Below are 19,729 nucleotides of genomic sequence, written 5' to 3'. Positions count from 1 at the left end.
AAAAACCCGAAAAACCCGACAAAACCAAACCAATCCAAACCGATATAGTTGGTTTGGTTTGGTTTTGGTAAAAACCGAACCAACCCGGTCCATGTGCACCCCTAGTATACCTTAACATTTTCTGTGTGTGTAAACAATAAAAATGCCAATTATTTTATACCAAATGAGAATAAGGTCATTTTATTTATTTTTTTTAATTATTTTTATATTAAGGAAGACTAAAGAATAAAGATTAAAGCATATATAGCAACTCTCCTTTGTTAATAGGATTATTATTCTAAATCTCTTTTTCTATCCCATTTTTGCACGTTATTACTGGAGGTAAATACTCTTAACTCAAAGTTCAAAGGTCTGTCTAGACGTCTAGTAATTTCAATTCCTCTCTGATTTTTTTCCTGGGTAACAATTCAAAACACCGGAGCTATCTGCGTCGAGTATTTCGATTGAAAGAGGAAGGGAGACAACTCAAATGCCAGTACAGAAATAGATCCCCCTTCCCGGGCCGGGAAGAGAGCGAAAATGGACCACAGATGATAGTTGATTCGAAGATCTTACGCGGCGGAGTAAACTCTTCTATTGTGTTGCATTTTCTCTGGCGGACACCCCCCCCCCCCCCCCGACCAGTTATTATGAACTCAAATAAAATAAAAAAATTGGAGTAGCGTTAACAAAGAAGAAGGAACAGGTTAAAAGAAAGCAAATCTTTTCATTTTTCTTATAATTATATGATAATATAATATAAAAAGTAGTTTCTTATTATTATATATATGCGAGCTTGACCAGAAACCCTTCTTCTTGATCTGAGGTGCGAAGAGATAGATTTCTTTTTTATTACTTTGGCTTCTTCAACTAAGATAAACACCAATTTAGTCATATCACATATTAAAGCAGCTGAGATAGTACAAGCATAATACTTATCTACCCACGTAAATTCTACCAAAGAAAATAAATTAGACATGACAAAGGCCAATGTCTTAAATTTGAGACAAGAGTTTAACATTTGTAGGATAGACTTCGGCTTTGAGATTGGAAGCAAAAGCCTTATTAGCAAGCACAATGTTTACTGCTTCAGTTGGATGCAATCCATCAAAATAAACATATGCATTCCTCTTTGAACAAACATTTCCTCCCTCTTTGCATAAAGTTCCTGTTCCACCCACTTCACAACAAGGGTTCTTGGTATCACCAAAACCTACGTATAAAAATTAAACAAAAATTATGTCAATTTTTTTTTTATTTTTTTTTACAATCGTGGTGTCCAAGTCAGTTTGCACGCATTTCAACTAATTTTACTTAGTGTTTGTTCTATTATACAACAAAGATCGCATTTTTTTCACTTCGTTCAAATAATAGTTGTACCCGTACAGAATTCTTCTGTTTTTCAGTATGATCTCTATCATCATCTCTATTCCCCTTATCAATTCTCCTATCCTATTTAGGTCTATGAATTTCTCTATCAATTCCATTACCTTATCCTTACCCATGAGGTTCCAATATTTTATCCTTAATTGACCTAGGAGTTGTTCCCGGGCATCCTCAAAAAAAAGGTTATTATACACCCCAACCCCATCCCTTGGAAAAAAAAAAGGTAGCACCGAATTAGAAAGGAAAGAGCGAGATGGTGGTTTTTGTTGTTCCCGCGAAGCGAAGATCATTCGCCAATGTACCTGCTACCTTCAACTAATACAGGTATTGGGTAACTTTGTCCAATAAAGTTTGGACAAATTAAAAGAAATCACCTAGTAATATTTTTGTTCTTATTGGCATTTTATGTCACAAATTTCACTTGTACCTCTCTGATTTATTTTTGAAATGTACTTTAATTTATAGGAAGTGGGGGTCAAAATGTCTTATTTACAAGTCTTTCATTTTGTAGAATATTTAATGGTAAAGTGACTCTACTATTTGTATAAATACCAAAAAAAATAAAAAAAATATTAACTACCTGTATCATAAAAAATTAAAAATTTTGTTTCCATTTTTTTTGTATGTGTGTGTGTGGTGTTCTATGCTCATAAGCATTTTAAAGCTTAAAAAATATAAAACTCTAGAAAACAAAGAGAGAAAGGGAGTGAAAATGAATGCTGACCTTTAGGAGTAGGATTTTGTAAGATATCCATAATGACCTTGTAAGCATTGACAAAGACAAGTGTAGAACCAGGCATTTCAAGCCTTATGGAATCAACCAAACTCCTCAAGTTAGCATTGAAGAGAAGTGCAGCTCTATTCAGACTTTCTATGCAGCCAGTGGTCATTGGATTTCTAGCTCTAGCCATTGGGCTGCACCCATTGGGATATAATGCCATGAGCACAAATTTCCTAGCTCCCATATTATACAATCTCTGCAGTATGAAAACAATACTCATAATGTTAAAGAAGAGGATCTTGGAGCAATAGTAAAGTTGTGACCTATAGGTCAGGGGCAGGGGCGTATGTGGTGTGATAAGAATGGGTTTAATTGAACTCATAACTCTCTACGCGGAGTAAAATTTTATATGTAAAAATTTATTAAAATTACAAAAATAGTAAATAGTAGATATGAAACCATAACTTTAAAAAATATAATGGATTCAATGGTTAAAAACTTAAAAGTTGAACTCATAGAGTTCAAATTCTATATCGGCCTCTGCTATAGGTCATGGGTTCGAACCAGAGGTGGATCTAGGAGTATTATAACATGGGTGCACCACTTAGGAAATGAGAAAAAAAAAGTATCAAGTGAGAATTGATCCATGCTCCTCTAGGTAAAAAACTAAGCTTCAACCAGGTGCACCATTTAGTCTCTTTAATTAGAGCATGGGCGCCAGCAGATAATATTAGATCAATTTTAACAAATATGTACATAAAATACCTAGTTTGGCAAAGAGACCTTGGGTTCACATGCCCCATAAAATAGGCTATAAATTCACCCCTGGTTCGAGCCGTAAAAACAACCACTAATATTTGCATTAGGATAAGCTGTTTACATCACATCTTTAACGGAGCGACCCTTCCCAGATCCTGCATAAATATGGGATGCTTTGTGCACCGGGCTACCCTTTTTTACTTATTCATTTACTCCACAATAATTTTAATTCAAGATCCACCATATTTTAGTCCAGATTAATCGGGACTCTAATATGGGTACCGAGCATTGGGTGAAAAATAATAATAAAGAAAAAAAGGCTACCTAAAGGTAGTCAAAGAAGCATTGAACATGAAAGAGATAAAAATGACAAAAATATAAAAGCATACTTTAAATGCATACCTTGAGTTGGTGAGAGAGTGTAATGGTCAAATTTGCAGTGAAATCTTGAAGACTGACATTGCTGTTGGTTAAGCCCAGGAAGTAGTTGAGTGAGTAGTCATTTCCTCCACTTCCCACCACAAACAAGTAATCCTTCAATGATTCATTGCTTTTACAACCTAACTGCTCCTCCAACTCTGCCAATGTCACATTCTCAAAGTTTCTGATTTGTTTATTTAAACTAATCACCTCCCCCTGAAAAATTAATTTTAGAAAAAAAATATTATTCGTTTTATCTCATTTTACATGATACTATTAGTTCTATGTTCTATCATTTAAAGAGTCAGATTATTCTTTCATTATGATCTTTAAAATAATTTTTTAATCATTGAAACTCTTAACATTTGTTGCCTTTTCTTATTAACTCATTGAAGCCAAAAGGGAATATTCATTTTTGGTGAGGTAAACCTCTCACAATCATATTCTTGCCCAATTATTAGTAGCCGAAGAATTTGGTAACATTTAAGAAAAATGTGATTGTGAGAGGTCAGGATTTTGGTAACATATTAGGATATTACTAATTGAAATGGAGAAAGAGAGTAAAGGGAATAGTATCAGATTAAGGGACCATATATAGTAGATGAAAGTTTTAAATGCAGGGGTTATACCCCTTTATTTTTTTTAATATAATCACATTTATGCTCTAACTTTTCATGAAAATTCTTTTAATTGTGTCATTTTCAGTTGCTGTGTGTAGGGTTCCAAACCCTATCTACTAATAGAAACAAAAGAGAAAGTTAAACCTTACTCTTAACAAGTTAATTGCTTGCTTTTTGTCAACCATTCTGCGCTAGTGAATATCAAAAACAATTTGAGATAGATTATTAATGATGGAAGTAGGTTTAGGACATAGGCAGGGGTGGATCCAGGATTCGGCGGTCACGGGCACCATAATATTCAATATGAATTTATCACTGCTCATTTGGTACGGGGGTCTGTGCTAATATCTGATTAATTCTTGAAGACATTTGCAAGAATACTGGAGTTTTTGTCAAAGTTTTCAGGTGCCGATAACCCCTTTCCTTAGTGTGTCCGCCTATGATGTTTGGTACTCCATCCGGTCCAAAATAAGTGATTTTTTTTAGCTGTTTTTACATGGATTAAGAAATGCACCTTTTAACATTAATTAACAATGAAATTGACCATATTAACCTTTACTATCTCTTCACATAAACACTCCTAATACATCCTCCAACATTATTAACTCCAATGGCAATGTAGGAAAAAAATAATTAATTCGTTCTTGAAATCTGAAAAAATCACTTATTTTGGACTACAAAAAAAGACAAAAAATCACTTATTTTGGACCGGAGGGAGTATGTTATTTTTTACACGTCAACTGTTTTTTCTCTTAATATACTACTATAAAAAGACTTTTAATAATCTCTAATCATAAGTACTTGTTTAACTACTATACCAGTTATCTCACTCTTAAATATTTAATACTCCACTAATTATTGGAAAACTAAGGGTAAATTTGGTAAGGAAAAACAAACTTTGTGCCTCTAAACCATCAAATATTTTGGAAAGAATTTGTAAAAACAATTCATATCTGAGACCGGAGTAAGTATTATTTTGATGAATCATTGTGATGTTTATGCAATAGAGATGCAATTAATAAGTTAAAGGCGTGTTAACTATAAGTTGAAACCAGCTTGGCTCTACCATATGTCATAATCTCGAGTCGTGTAAGTTTTTTTTTTTTTTTTGGAAAAATTCCTAGGGAAATTCGTAGCACGGCTCACCGTGCAATAGCTCGCAAACTACACGGGAGATATAAATCGCACTAGACAAACTGGTGCGACGAGCTCTAACTGAGTGAGGGGAATGATTCCTAGCTCTCCCATGTGGGAAACCACTCACGTAACCAACTCAGTCAACCATTACGGGCAAATCGTGTAAGGATGATAATTATCTTTCTCTAATTATTTCTTGAAAACAAGAAACAAGAAATTAAAAGAAAAATTGAACTACTTACAGCAACAGCACCAGTATTATCAAGAATGCCAGAACCTCCAGAAGCAAAGTTGACACCATTAACAATCTTACTTCCTTTAGTTTCAGGATCATTGAAATTTGGAATATAAACAGGAAGCTTTAGATGTTCACCGATAATGTCAATTACATTTTTGCCATTTGTGAATCTTCCAGAAGACCCTAATAAAGGAAAATCTATTCCATATGGCATGTAATTTGCCTTAGCCAATGAGTTTACAAGAAAATTATTATTCCCATTATCAACTAAAGAGCTTCCAAATACAAACATTCCTTGAACTTTAGTACACTCATTTGCTCTAAATTTGCACTCACAGCTGCATGGAGAAAGAAAAGTAAAGAAAAAGAAGCTTAAGATAAGAAGAAGAAATGGAGTTTTTGTCTTTAGAGCCATGTTGCTAATTTTTTTTTTTTTTTTTTGGCTAAGTGTAATTGGTGTTGTTGTAATGAGTCTAAGGTAGAGTACCTTGTCTTCTTATATAGAAGTTATTTAATGCTGTTGAATGTCAACAAAGAAAAGAAAAAAAGAATTGATGAAAAGAAGGTGTATTGTAGTAATAGGGAAAATGACAATATATAGCCGCTTAAAATAATAACCGAAATATATATAATTTTTTGTATATATGTATAGTCTGTACATTATACATATACAAAGATTACAAAATTTTATATACTTTTTCGGTTACTAAATATAAATAGTTTTTTACGCGAGCTAAAGTGATAATACCCCACTAAAAAATAGGATGAACAAGAAAATTTAACTAGTTCTGCTTTGGATAGGTACGAAATAAATACAACTATCATATACTAATATGTTATTAAAAACATTTAGAAGTGTAGGACGACTCTCATGTTACAAACTATTTATTAGAACAAGACAGAAAAAACATTAAATTATTTTAAGATAGGTATTACATTTTTGAAAAATGTATATAGTATAATTTTCAGTCAATTGTGTTACCTCAGCGAGCTAATCAGGCTTGTTTTGTCAAAAAAAAATCTCTATTTTCCTCTTTAGTAAATAGATAACAAGCATTCCAGTCCATAATATTGAACAAAGATCATTTAGCCTGCGGCCGAAACTATTTACATCCGATAGTCGCAAAAGTGTATAAAAATTATATATATTTTTTATATAACATGCAGGAATATATACATATACAAAAAATTACTTTTTTCAACTATTATTTTGAGAGCAACTATATAGTATCATTTTCAATTTTTCCTATATTTTTTAAGTTCAAATTCAATGGTTTCTTTGTCATTCGTTGACAAAACTAGTATGGGTTTCTCGTCCTCCTCAATAATCTTATTTTAAAAGAAAGTATTGACTTATTCTAGAACGGTGGATAAACAGTTGAGCAATTGTTTGTTACATGGAACTTAGTGCGATATTTCTAGATTATCATTGGTCTATTGAGATTGAAATTAATACTAGAACTTGATTGGCTGCTCAAAAGGTTGTTTGAAATTTTTCAATAAAATTTAATGAGAAAACCTCTTGGATGAAATAAACTATACTCCCTCCGGTCCAAAATAAGTGATTTTTTGGATGTTTTCACACAGATTAAGAAACCCACCTTTTAGCATTAATTAACAATAAAATTGACCATGTTAACCTTTACTATCTCACATAAACACTCCTAACACATATTCCAACACTATTTACTCCAAGGACAATATAGGAAAAAAATAATTAATTCATTCTTGAAATCTGGAAAAATCACTTATTTTGGACCACAAAAAAAAATATCAAAAAATCACTTATTTTGGACCGGAGGGAGTAGTATATTGGATATATTAGTGACAGAATGGCAATAATAAATTTGTGGTACGCAATTGACCAATACTCCCTCCGGTCCAAAATAAGTGATTTTTTGGCATTTTTTTGTGGTCCAAAATAAGTGATTTTTCTAGATTTCAAGAACGAATTAATTATTTTTTCTCTACATTGTCCTTGAAGTAAATGGTGTTGGAATATGTGTTAGGAGTGTTTATGTGAGATAGTAAAGGTTAATATGGTCAATTCTATTGCTAATTAATGCTAAAAGGTGAATTTCTTAATTTGTGTGAAAACATCCAAAAAATCACTTATTTTGGACCGGAGGGAGTATATGTCAACTTGCACCTCTTTTAGTAAAAAAGTATAACATTTCAATAGCATTTACTGTAACAAAATTAGGATATTGAAAATCAGAGGGGGTCGTAGGAGTATTGGAAACGTCCATGGCATCTCCTCAAAATATTATTAAAAAGATATATTAAAAAAGCGCTAAGGTAAAACGTCAACTCGTAACAATTAATACAACTTTGAGACAATTTAAAATTAAAAAATAAGACATAAGATTTTAATACCTATATAGTATTTGTTTGTATAAAAATAACACACGGCATGAGTGAGCTATATTATATTTTTTAGTAGTTCTCTCAAAGTGATATTACTATCATATTATTACGTTTCAATACCGAACAAGTGGCACTGATAAGATATTTCAAATTACAAATTCGTATTAAAAGATATAGTAACTTTTTCATATTAAGCCAAGTTCTTTACTTAATTGTATTAAAAAATTGTATGCGAGTTATATGTAAATTGTATGTTTTGACCGAATTTGTATATATTTTGTAAAAAAAATAGTAGCTACTTTTTAATAATACAAAAAACTAGTTAAAGCGAGTGAATGTTACTCTATCATATTTTTGTACGTACAGGAAAAAATCCCTTATTTTTACTAGTCGCCTTCCGATAGCAACTAATAATATTATCAGAGTAATATTAATATTCTGATATTTGGGTCCTTTGGGACTGGGTAGGAAATTAATGTCAACATATAAATTTACCAAGAAAAGGCCCATATTTATTGCAGATATAAGAAGTAAGAGACACTTTTAAGAGAAGATACAAGACAATGAAAATGACAGTGGAATAGTAGCTTACTACAAAAATCATTTAATATTATGCTACATATTTGATGTTTGTATCTTCGTTAGATACCAAATTTAAAGCCAGCGAATTTGTAATAAATTGTTATTTGATAACACATACACACAAACACGTTTTATAAAAAAAAATATGGTTGTCCCGAAGGGACGGCCAAGTGGGTTTGGAGGGAGTTTTCCACACGGGAGACGTGGGTTCGATCCCCCCTCAATGCCTTCTGGGTCTGAGCCTGTCGCACGGGGGCTTGCCTAGTGCGGTTTACATCCCCTATGTCGTTTGCAGGCTATTACACAGTAGGGGGTTTACCCAGTGCGCACAGAGTGCTCACCCGAAGAGCAGAGGCTATAGCAGCTGCGGGTTTTCCTGGGGTTCTAAAAGAAAAAATATGATTTGTAAAACTCTTCACAAAATGATTTTTTTTTTTAATATCATCCATTCACGGAGTTCTTGGAAATGACTCTAAAATAATGGGAGACTCGTGAAAATTGAAAATATGACTTCTTTTCACTTTGTAAATGTGTTTGTAGACTAAAACAACTTCAAAACAAATCTTCAGACCAAACATAACAGTTAATCTGATCTGAAACATCTGTTACATAATTTTCTTTTTAACATTTCGTTGTCCCAAGCTCAACTAATTCAAGTTCTCGCTGTACAAAGCGCTCTCTGCCAAAAGGTTTTTCATTTCCAGACTCAAAACCCGAGACCTCTGGTAAAGGGTGGAGGGGTCCAAACTATTCGACGACACCCTCGAGGGCAAGTCCAGTTGAGCAATAGCACCACACTGAATTACTGTTACAAAGATGACACACATCAATTCTAATGAGAGCTAGCAGTAACAAAACAGGTATATTCTCTCCAGCCATTGTTTTATTTTATCCTCTCAACAATGGATTAATAGGAATATTGTCTTATAGCCAAAAAAATATAAACCATAAGCAGCTTCAGTTGCTATCTTTTTTCCCTTTGATTGCTAATAATACTCGAGCTACTAAAGGGCTTTTATATAATGAGTCATAGACATGACAAAAACTTTGGTATATACTGCAAGCTAGAAATGTACCTAAAGAATTAAACCATCCTCATGAATTTGCTAAAAAATAATCGCAGAAATAAGAGGGGGTATATATCTAGGGGCTCAGGCGACGAACAACTATGTACAGAAATTAATGATTGGAACCACTTAAAAAGGAAGAGAAGTCAGGTGGTAAAACCATTTTGTTTCTCTTGGGCAGTAGAATTAGCATCAGATGATGCATGTTCTTCATGTTCGCCTTCACCAGTCAACTTAGGTTGATCAGAATCACCATCAGACTCCGCCTGTGGTGAAGCAATACCACTTATTGTGCCATAAGGTTTACAAGGATTTGAAGATTTTTGGGAGCACCAATGGTCTGGAACACTTAAGAAATGTGTGTCGATGAACTTCCTAAATCTTTTATAGTACTCTTTTGGCGAGACGATAGTAGGAAGCTGATTCTTGGGAACCACGAGTGAAGATTTGACCCAATTCTCAAGCTGCTTGTCCCATGTATATTGCCTGAGATAGTCGATGATGCCACAAACAAGTTCACAGCGTTGACTATCCACTCCCACAAGTAGAGAGTAGTCCATCACATTGATTGACTGCAAATCAACAAATAGTAGCTGTTTAGAGGGTAATCTATTAACTTCAGGGGTTGCATGATTATAAGAGGAGTTTAGATGCTAATCGATTAACTTCGGAGATTGCATGATTATAAGAAGCAGAAGTGACTTTTCTTTGGATGCTTTTAAGTTTTGTGGATATTATTAGGTTAGCAGTTTGACCTCCAACTTACCCTGAGGAAAGTACAGTCATTCCATACAGCCCGTTGTAAATCCCTCTTTGATCTCGTACCAACATATAAAGGAGAAACATTCATGTCGTTAACAAAGTTTTGGTCCAGAAGAACGTCTCCTGCACCATTTCCAGCTGAACTAAATCGAGCATGCAAAGCGCCTTTCAGATCATATTGCCGAGTAGTACTTCTATTAAATGAAAGGTTCTCCATCACCATGAGATCGTGCCTTGTCTCTTTGCCACCTCTTGGCCTTACATTGACCTGCAAAGCATAAATAGAGAGCGTCAAAGAAGGAAGTGTCTACTGTGCTAACAGTCGGAAAAGTGAAGTGACTACAACTGATTAATTAACCTGATAAATGCCAAGAATTTTTGCAAGGCAGGTTTGATTCCTCTTCTCATGGCACTGATCCATGTACCCAAAATATTGAGTAGCAAACTTCAAGAATGAGTCAAATTCTGCTCTTTTAATTTCCTTGATGATAAACCGATCGTCAACTGTTTTGGCAAACAAAGATTTACTTTTCCCACCTTTTGCATCCCAGCTCCTACACCTACTTAAGGAAGCAATATAATCAACTTCTGAAGTACACCATCGATCTCGTAAACGACGAAATTGGCTGGCGTAGAGACAGAGGACTGAGTATTTGTACTTTCCAGTTAATTTACCCAAACCCATGGAGACTTCCGGGTGAACCGTGAAAGAAACCGATGAATTTAACAAATCTAAACCCCCATCTAAACTTGTTGTGCGTGATTCCTCTGAAATGTTTGAAGAGTGAAACCGTGTTAAATCCAATGAACCAGTTGAAGACAAATGTGGAGAAGCTACAGAGAATATCCGCATTACGCCTTGTGAACTCTCATACGCCTTAGCATCAGTTCCTCTATCTTTTCTGCCATCGCCTCCAAGATCTTCACTTTCAATGGGCAAATCCTTCAGCAAGGCCAAAGCACAAGCAATTATGCTGGAAAATTCATCTTCGTAATCAGACACAATGAACTTATCACTTCCAAGGGGAATGTGCAGCTTTGCACCCTCATTCGTAATAAGTTTATAAGTGGTAGATTCTACATCATGGTTTGTGATAGAACCTAATTTCGGCAGGTGACCTCTCTGGAGATCCTCCAGGTATTGGCGCCAAATTTCAGAGAATGGAGTCCACCACCCTTGATCATTCTCTGTGTTGGAAAACATTGAGGACAGGGATCTACTCTGGGAATGGTTAAAATCATGGGCACCTCCAGCATCAGCATCAACGATGATTCGTTTGTCCGTCTCCAATTGAATGGATGAAGGAAGATTGAGCTGTAAGTCACTTTCATTACCAAAAAGGCAGTGATCAGAGAGATCAGAGTTCACTGTCACCTCCTGAAGGGATACTTCATTCCCATTTACTTTAGCTGCAGTTGTCGACTCAGCACCATCACTGAAAGCAGATAAAGTTGATGGTTCATCTTGTCTATAATCATGCGTATCAACACAGATTTTTTTAATGGGAAAACCATTTGCTTGTGCAGATGATTCAACATTCGACTTCAGATGATGGTCAGCATCCGAAACATCACCACAACTTCCTCCAGTAGTTTTGGTCCTATTGTTATTCTCTGCACAAGAGCCTTCAACTAGCTTGCTTTTCAGATCAGCAACATCTTCCAATGCTCTGTCATCTCTTTCCGGATATATTTTCGCGCCGTTACTGTCTCCTTTAACACTGCCTTTCTCTTGTTGCTCCCAGTCGTTGATAGTATTGATACTTGGCAGTGTATCAACCTTCTGGTCAACAGATTTGGGGTCAGCTGCTGTACAATCAGATGATAGCAATGAATGAAGACGGCGATCCCACACACAGGACTCGAGCAAAAGCTCCAGCCGTATTCTATTCAACGTTAGAAGTTTAAATACGACGACGTCCTGATTTTCATCCATAGCAGCATTTTGAATATCAATCTGACATTGAATCCATAGATCAGTAGAAGCAAAATAAGATTTAGATATGCTTTAATAAAATAACAAGTCAAATGAACTGTAGATGAGTTCATTGAAGAAAGGCAGTAGGGTTTGAAATAGCTGCAGTGTCAAACATGCACTTGAAAATTATTGACAAAAACCTGAATGCTGGTTCTCATCAACCAGAAAATTAGAAAGCGAACTACTCTTATTGCATGTACTTGTATGTATTTGACATCTGTTAACATTATTCTAGCCAAAGTTATCAATATCATTTGCTCACATAGGTCTTAAGGCTGTGTGTACCAAGTTATACTGTGGAACAAACGTATCATCTAACATGAAAAATTGGAAGGGAAACTTAGAATCAGAATGACATTCTATCACATCAACATTGATCAAATAAAATTGCTATAGGAACAAGTATTATGAAAATGACAGCATAAAGGTGCTAACCTCAAATTGAGCTCTCTCTTCCTTCAACATTTTCTCAATTTCAGAAAATTTCCTCATTGATCCCTGAAGATTTAGAACCGTTCCAACAAAACGAGGCTCTATTGCCTTCAAAGCTTTTTCTACATCAAGAAACATCGTGGTCCCTTTCTTGTACACCTAGTTGAGGAAGAAAGAAAATCTGAAGTCAATAGAAACTTGCAATAGGTCATATAACTTCCATATTAGGCCTAGTATTCAAAAGTCTTATTGTGTAAAAAGCAGCCAGACCCCACTTGTGGGACTACAGACCCCACTTGTGGGACTACAGACCCCACTTGTGGGACTACACTGGGTATGTTGTTGTATTGTGTAAAAAGCAGTAAGACTCATAGAACACATACATCTTCAAGTTCCTTCTTAAGAAACTCTCCATTGACAGAACTGCTAAACTCCAGCTTTTCTGGAGGAAGAGACACGGAATAGGTAGTAATGGTTGAGTACTTAAACATAGCAACCATACGCCCTAATCTGCACATGCAGAAAAGTGACATGAATATCTTCAAACAGGAAAGATAAAATATGACAAAAGCACCAAAAACAAAATCCCTATATAGCCACTCATCTCATATGATTCGACTTAAATCTCGAGTAATGTCAAATGGAATTCTTCATAGAGATTGCAAAAAAGCTATCAGTAGGAATTGCTGTTAGATCCGCATGTATGAAAATAATAGACACTTCAAGAATAATTAAAGCCAAAAGTGACCATACCCAAAGAAGTAGAGGAAATCCCTGTGCAAAGAATGACCACAGCCAGTCGACAGTCTATTAAACAAAGAGGTATTTGAGAAGCTGAGCTCCAAGAATTTTCCAAATGAAAAACCACGCGAACCAGTGGATACTAAAACTCTTTTCGTTGATTTTGAGATACCAGTTTGAAACTTGCATCTACCACAACGACTCCACATCCAAATCTTCCCTTCACTTTCACCTGGAAGCCCCTTGTCCGTTGGAAGAGAACGAACTTGAATTGCAAGTAGCTTATTGTAATGTGCATAATAGAAAATGTGATCTTCAGGGGATCCAACACAGTTCGTACATGGGAGTTTCTGTACAACAGAGATCTTCCGTTAACAATTTAAAACAAATGCTGCAGTCTAGAGAAAAGTATCAATTGATAATGAAGAACTCCATGCTCAATCTGAAAAAATTGGTCCGAATAACCAATGACATTGTTCTTAGAAAGGCATAACACCATGATTTTATTTCAAACAGATCATTAAGCATCTTTTGATGATGTACTCAGGAAAATGACGCCAATCTTTCCAAAGAGAATTGTTAGGTCAAATTGAAAACTACAGTGACAAAACAAGAAGGGTTCAGGTGGAGAGTGTTGAGTTCTATGCACCTGACTTAGCAAATTATGCTGCAAAAAGTTTCCCAGGGGAATATCAAAATTTTGATAGAACTTTATGCGAGAAAAATGACTATGGGCACACATAGTCCCTCTTGAAGCATTCCGGCTTGATATCAGAACCAAAATACTATCAGTATCTGTTGATGATGTAACTCCATTCCCCAAATGCCCTTGGTCTTCACGCTCTTTACCAGATACCGATGACTCTCCCTGGCTCATTATTGGAGTATGCAACTGCTCTTTTTCAGATGCCATCTCTTCATCAGAGCTAGTAGCTTTCTGATCGGTATCACTTTGATTAACCACCTCAGTAGCGTAAGGAACTTGAATATCAGCTAGTTCCTGATCATCTTTGTTGGCTCCATTATCACTGAAACATGAGGACATGGATTGACCAGAGGTGGAGAAGAGAGGAAACTTGTCCCCCATAACCTTATTCAGAGAGGCTGAGAGAGATGACAAACTAGAAAGAACAACTGGGTCATATGGCTCAAATGACAGAGGATCGCCTTGTGCTTCTACGTTATGACTTACTTCTTGATGGAAGCCATTGGATATTGGGACATCAATTGAACAGGAAGAATTTGTCTCAGCAACAGTAGAAAGAATTTCTTGTTCAGCACTAACAGATGGGGTTTCATCAGTAACTATTGAATTCACCTCCTGGCTAAGAGGAATAGTCGAGAACATTGCTTTTTGATCAAGAAGGAAAGAAGTCTCGAGGATTAAATTATATGCCATGATCACTGCCAGGCGTACCACACATTTAATCTTCTTCAGTTCATCACTGTTAGCTCCCATTAACAAAATCTGCCCAAAAAGTCACGGTCAGAGGTACAGACGTAACTGTTCAAGACATAGTAGACAAGGGAAGAAAGAATCACCAGGTATCAATCCTCTATAACTTACCACAAAGAAAGATGACACAAGTTCGGAAGGGAAAGATATGAATCAGTGAATATCAAGATAATACTAAAGAAAAATGGAGAGATGAACCAGAAAAAGACCATTTTCAGATAAACACCTTAGTTCCTTTCCTCATATTTAGAGTCAGTAGGCAGCTGAAGTTCCAAAAGCAATAGTAGCTTGACTATTTGTTGGTATATGAGGTAAGTCAATAAACTGCATGACCTATGTCAGTTATTTTCACAAAGATTCATAAGATTGTGGTATTTCATTCATTTAATACAGTTGCAGTCACAAAAGACAAAAACCCATATCGATGTAAATGCCCGGGCCAAAGGGATGCAAAACTGACTCTTCTCATATTTTTGTTATCTCTTGAGCAATGAAACAACAATGGAACTCATGTCCCAACTATCAATAATCCCTATTCTGATATTCTGTGTCACTAAAACAAACATGGAGAACGTGACTCACCGTGCATCCCAGATGAGTAGGACAGCCCTCAATAAACATCAGTGTTTTGCTAGGCCTTTTTCCACCATCGGCAGAAGTGTCATGTTCCTCTACAAACCTTTGAAAATGAAAAGAATCACACTGTCTGAGCTTGTGGCCAGCCGAGATTTCAGAAGATAATGTTGGTGAAACAGTGCAAAGAGCAACTCTCTCCAGGCGATGTTTTTTCATATCAAAGACTAGTGTCCATCCTTTCTCAAGGATAGACTCTTGTATGTCACGAGAAACAGTTTCCTCGACTAATATCACATTTGGCTGGTACCTCTCTAGGATTTCAATGATAGACTTCACCACATTGTCTTTCTCCTGTCATTATTAATTGATAAAGAACACATGATCAAAGACTAGAATAAATTCTCTTTTTTTTTATCTCACAGATTAAGGGAGTTTCTTGTTTACCTCTTTCATTGCATGAAATGATGACAACTCACTTGAAGAGAGACCTACCGCACCCTCAATCAACAGCAACCTAGCTTTTTCAAACTTAGTTGGCATATGCTTATGAGCAGCATGCTTTTTGAAGACCAGGCCTCTGATAAATTGACTATAAACATGACAAGTTACAACGTAAGTCTGTGTCCCCCTTTCGTCTTAAATTTAGTCTTGGATAGCAAAAATACAGATAAAGAGAAGAATGCAAATTGTATAGTATTTAAAAGGTTAGTTCAAAATTAGAGGTATCGTTACTTTCTGAGAAACTTGGGAGATTTTAAAAGAATAAAAATGGTCCCATATAACCTATGAAACGATACCGCATTCAGAAATTTAAAAAGATGGGACTCCACTTTAGGACAGCCCAAAAAAGGTAAATATTTGGGATATGAATAACTAAATTTAAACAGATATCCATTCACAGAAATTAGTGAAGGCATGGCAGAGGAAACCAAATAATGAGTAGGATCAATAACATTCAGTGGCAACTGCTACCCCAACTTCATAAATAGAGAACAAATATCAAACTCTGGGAAACACATAGCCCGCCATTTTGACAGTCCAAGAGCTAAACTGAAGGAAGAAAGGAAATTAGGAAAAATCAATAGAGGTGAGACACATAGTTGTTCCGTAATACCTTTGGCTGGGAGAACCAGTTCTTATGCATTTTATCTTCACATATCTATTAGGATCCATAGCCTTTCCTTCAGCAGAATCAGGCTTCACAAATGAAGCAGCCTTCCAAGACAAGGAGGTGACTATATCAACCCAATTGTCACACCCTGATGAGTCGACACCAAAAGATTTAAGAAGGTCATTAACAAGGGACTTAAGCTTCCCATTCATCACTTCTTCCAATGCCTTCTGCTTTTCCTCTTTAAATTTGTAGCTCCACGAACCTTCTTCTCCGAGGCTTATTAAAGAAGTTGGCTTGCCCCATTTCAGGTCATCGCCACATTCATCGTCATCGTAATTAGCCACGCTGTCTTCCATATCATCATCACAACATTCTGGTTCTGGGGGCTCCCAGAACTGATCCAGTTCATAACTAGAAGAGATTCCAGATTCGTCATCATCATCCCCTTCAATTTTTCTACTTTTGGTTTCCTTACAACTACCATTCAGGAGTTCTGCATCCCTTCTTGTGCGCATGGTGGAACAGGACTCCTCTTGATTGCTGTCTGTGCTACATTCATCAATATAAACCCTGAAAAGATCAAAACCAAAATAAAAACCACAACAACATGAGTCAGAAAATTCTTCATTTCCCAAGAAAAAAAGACAGGTATCTTAAGCTCAACATAAATAGATATTAACATAACTAAATTACAACTAACCTCCCATCTGAGCTTGCATCACCTGAAAAGCCACCTGAATGGTAGGAGAAATAAGGGACCAACATGAGGCAATGATGAAGAAAATGAAAATGACGGTCCAAATTATGAGATAAAGAAAGGAGAGCATACTGTAAAGAAAGAGCTGTTGCTACACAATGAAGCAGCCAGACTTATCAAACAAGTTGTATTATCTTACATTTTGCCACAAATTTGGGATAACGTACCAGAATTTCCACTATCAAATTGCACAGAATTCTCATTTTCTAGTTTCTTCATGCTTCAACTCGATCTTGTCAGAGCACCAGAGCAGTAACACGTATTACATCTGATCCCAGGAATATTTCAACCTGCAGATTTGCAGTGATATTTCTTTCATATGAATAAGACCATATTTCTTTTGATAAGCATAAAGAAATATACTTTGTTCTTAACCCATGAGGCATTCATCTTGTAGATATAAATTGAAGCGTCCCCTTAGATTGACTAACAACAACAACGACAAACCCAGTAACTTTTCACAAGCGGGGTCTGGGGAAAGTAGTGTGTACGTAGACCTTACCCCTACCCTGGGAGGGCAGAGAGGTCATTTCCGATAGCCTCTCAGCTAAAGACATTCCTCATTGACGTCAGTGTCGCATGAGCCTGGCTGACCCAAAAGGCACGGCCAAGTCCAAGACGAGCACGACCATCATATCCCCTTAGGTTGATTAGTTGCATATTTGGGATAGAGGAAAAAAGGCAAGTCATCTTATCAACCCATTCTACCATCAAGGATGAGTTTCCCAAAGGTCCCTTTTCCTACCTAACACTCAGATCAAACATACTTAATAAACATATAGTGACTGAACAATTCATCATCCAGATGAAAGATTCCAAACTATCTAAATCAACAAGTATCAACTTGTGCCTCTTAAATCATCTATCAAGGTAATTAGTTTTTTCGTATATAATTACTGGAAACCTTGATGCATCAGAATTAGTATTCGGAATTGTCCTAAAAGATCAGGAAGCGGTTTAAAAAGTGACCAATTTTCAATTTTGATTGCCAAATTAACAAAATTGTTAGAAAGTTGGACCTTCAAGAGAAGATTATCTCTCCTCAAAATTTTCTGAACAACTTAAACTGTTCAACTCAGAAAGTAATACTTCTCCTTCTTAAGTCACTGATTAAGAGAATCAGTCCTTTAGCTATAGCTACCAAAATAGTGAAAGACAGGTCTAGTCATCCACAACAGAAATAAATTGCTGAACAAGTCAACAACTTATGATGCAACAACAATATCAACTTTGCCTCAATCCCAAACAAACCGCGAAAAAAAACAAGAAAAAACAAGGCAGCAATATTTTCCAAGAAATGACTCAATTTAAAGTTGGTAAGAAAACTACGAGATCATGACTTCTCAAAGAAATTAGCCATTGTTTGGCTCCAAGAACAATCAGCAACACAGATACCACTAATAAATAAGTTACATACATTAAATTTATCCATAAAATTACTCAATTTAAAAAGTGTAACAGTATAATTAAGCTCATACCGAAGAAGATTTCAACTCTTGATTTCACAAACGAACTTTCCGTTTTGATTTAACAAACAATCAGCAAAAATAAATATCAGTAGAAATAAGTCAAAAAGATTAAACTTTTCCTAGAAATTAAAAAAGCAAAGCAGATAGCATAAGAAATGAAGTGACAAAGATTCTTTTTTTTTATGACTTACAGTTAAAGCAACCCAGATATGATGATCTCCAAATCAAATCCTCAAAAACACTTCAAACCCGCCTATTATTTTTCAAAGGGTTAGCCAAAAACTGAAAATCTTGAATTTAGGAGAGAATTAAAAAAAAAAAAAAAACAGAGGAAGAGAGAGAATTGAGTTGAATTGGAGACAGAAGAATGAAATAAGTTGGAGAAAGAAGTAGACTTTTTGCCCGTAAGTAGGTCCCACTAAGTGGTTTGCTGCTAAATTTCATGCTTTCTTGAATTGCAATACTATTATATATAAGGCCAAGAAAAATTCTGTTTGGATATAGACATAATAATTAAAACTAAAAGTCAGAATTAACTTGGTTTCGAAAATGAAGAGACAAAATGTATATACATACTGCATACATAATACATTGTATATACAACTGTAATTTTTTAAAATAGTGGAAATGATATTTACTTGTTCACATTGGTTTTTAACTTGCTACATATGGATATACATTTGGATTTGATTGGTTGTTGGAGATTTTGCAAATTATTGGCATATTTTTCCAACATTGTTACTATAACCCACTTAGTTTTAAATTTGAAAAAATAACCCGCTATAGTTGCTCTAGAATTAATAGTCGAAAAATATATACGTATTTGTTATATATTTATATATTTTTGCATATTATATACAAAAGATATACAAATATTTTTATGACTATCAAGTATAAATAATTTTGACCGCAGGTTAAAAATAATTTTTTGCCCTTAAAATATTAGGCTTAATGCCTTAAAAGTTTGATATTTTTCTCTTTCTTTATTCCCTTTTTAATATTTAGAGTGTGATAAACCCCATAAATAATGAAAAGGAAAAGGTGAAAGAGGAATTCCAAGAAATTAAACACGGGATAGTCTTTCTTAGACGGTTTTATTGTCCCACTAATGGAGACAATATATATGTTTTAAATTTTAATGAATTGTTATAGAGTAAATCACTATGTT

General features: G+C 35.2%; 2 protein-coding genes across 2 annotated transcripts; both read right to left on the bottom strand.

The window, feature by feature from the left end:
* Positions 1-784: 784 nt before the first annotated feature.
* On the bottom strand, positions 785-5,708 carry LOC109244285 (GDSL esterase/lipase At1g29670-like). Its single transcript, XM_019411348.1, has 4 exons — positions 5,265-5,708; positions 3,248-3,481; positions 2,090-2,342; positions 785-1,192 (listed from the first exon to the last, which is right to left on the bottom strand). Exons 1-4 carry the CDS (start codon positions 5,673-5,675, stop codon positions 975-977), a joined length of 1,116 nt encoding a protein of 371 aa, XP_019266893.1. The 5' UTR covers positions 5,676-5,708; the 3' UTR covers positions 785-974.
* Positions 5,709-9,111: 3,403 nt separating this feature from the next.
* Positions 9,112-18,995, bottom strand: LOC109244287 (putative 1-phosphatidylinositol-3-phosphate 5-kinase FAB1D). The gene is made up of 13 exons (XM_019411350.1): positions 18,753-18,995; positions 17,260-17,382; positions 17,036-17,069; positions 16,336-16,905; positions 15,666-15,810; positions 15,228-15,572; positions 13,839-14,657; positions 13,202-13,539; positions 12,832-12,958; positions 12,452-12,607; positions 10,397-11,995; positions 10,043-10,306; positions 9,112-9,848 (listed from the first exon to the last, which is right to left on the bottom strand). The coding sequence occupies exons 2-13, from the start codon at positions 17,309-17,311 to the stop codon at positions 9,423-9,425; spliced, it is 4,875 nt and encodes a 1,624-aa protein (XP_019266895.1). The 5' UTR covers positions 17,312-17,382; positions 18,753-18,995; the 3' UTR covers positions 9,112-9,422.
* Positions 18,996-19,729: the final 734 nt, after the last annotated feature.

Source organism: Nicotiana attenuata, unplaced genomic scaffold, assembly GCF_001879085.1.
Source record: "Nicotiana attenuata strain UT unplaced genomic scaffold, NIATTr2, whole genome shotgun sequence".
Taxonomy (NCBI): Eukaryota; Viridiplantae; Streptophyta; class Magnoliopsida; order Solanales; family Solanaceae; genus Nicotiana; species Nicotiana attenuata.
Note: the sequence above shows the minus strand (reverse complement) of the source record. Positions and strands in the feature narration are given on the sequence as shown.

Bases quoted from the DNA above. Each gene is read 5' to 3' on its own strand.
- LOC109244285 (XM_019411348.1), bottom strand. From the start codon at position 5,675: ATGGCTCTAAAGACAAAAACTCCATTTCTTCTTCTTATCTTAAGCTTC. The intron at 2,343-3,247 runs GTATGCATTTAA...TTCATACTGCAG, and splicing joins CACTCTCTCACCAACTCAAG to AGATTGTATAATATGGGAGC. The intron at 1,193-2,089 runs GTCAGCATTCAT...TTTTATACGTAG, and splicing joins ACAAAATCCTACTCCTAAAG to GTTTTGGTGATACCAAGAAC.
- LOC109244287 (XM_019411350.1), bottom strand. From the start codon at position 17,311: ATGAAGAAACTAGAAAATGAGAATTCTGTGCAATTTGATAGTGGAAAT. The intron at 15,573-15,665 runs GTAAACAAGAAA...TAATAATGACAG, and splicing joins CATTTCATGCAATGAAAGAG to GAGAAAGACAATGTGGTGAA. The intron at 12,608-12,831 runs GTATGTGTTCTA...TTCCTCAACTAG, and splicing joins TTAAGAAGGAACTTGAAGAT to GTGTACAAGAAAGGGACCAC.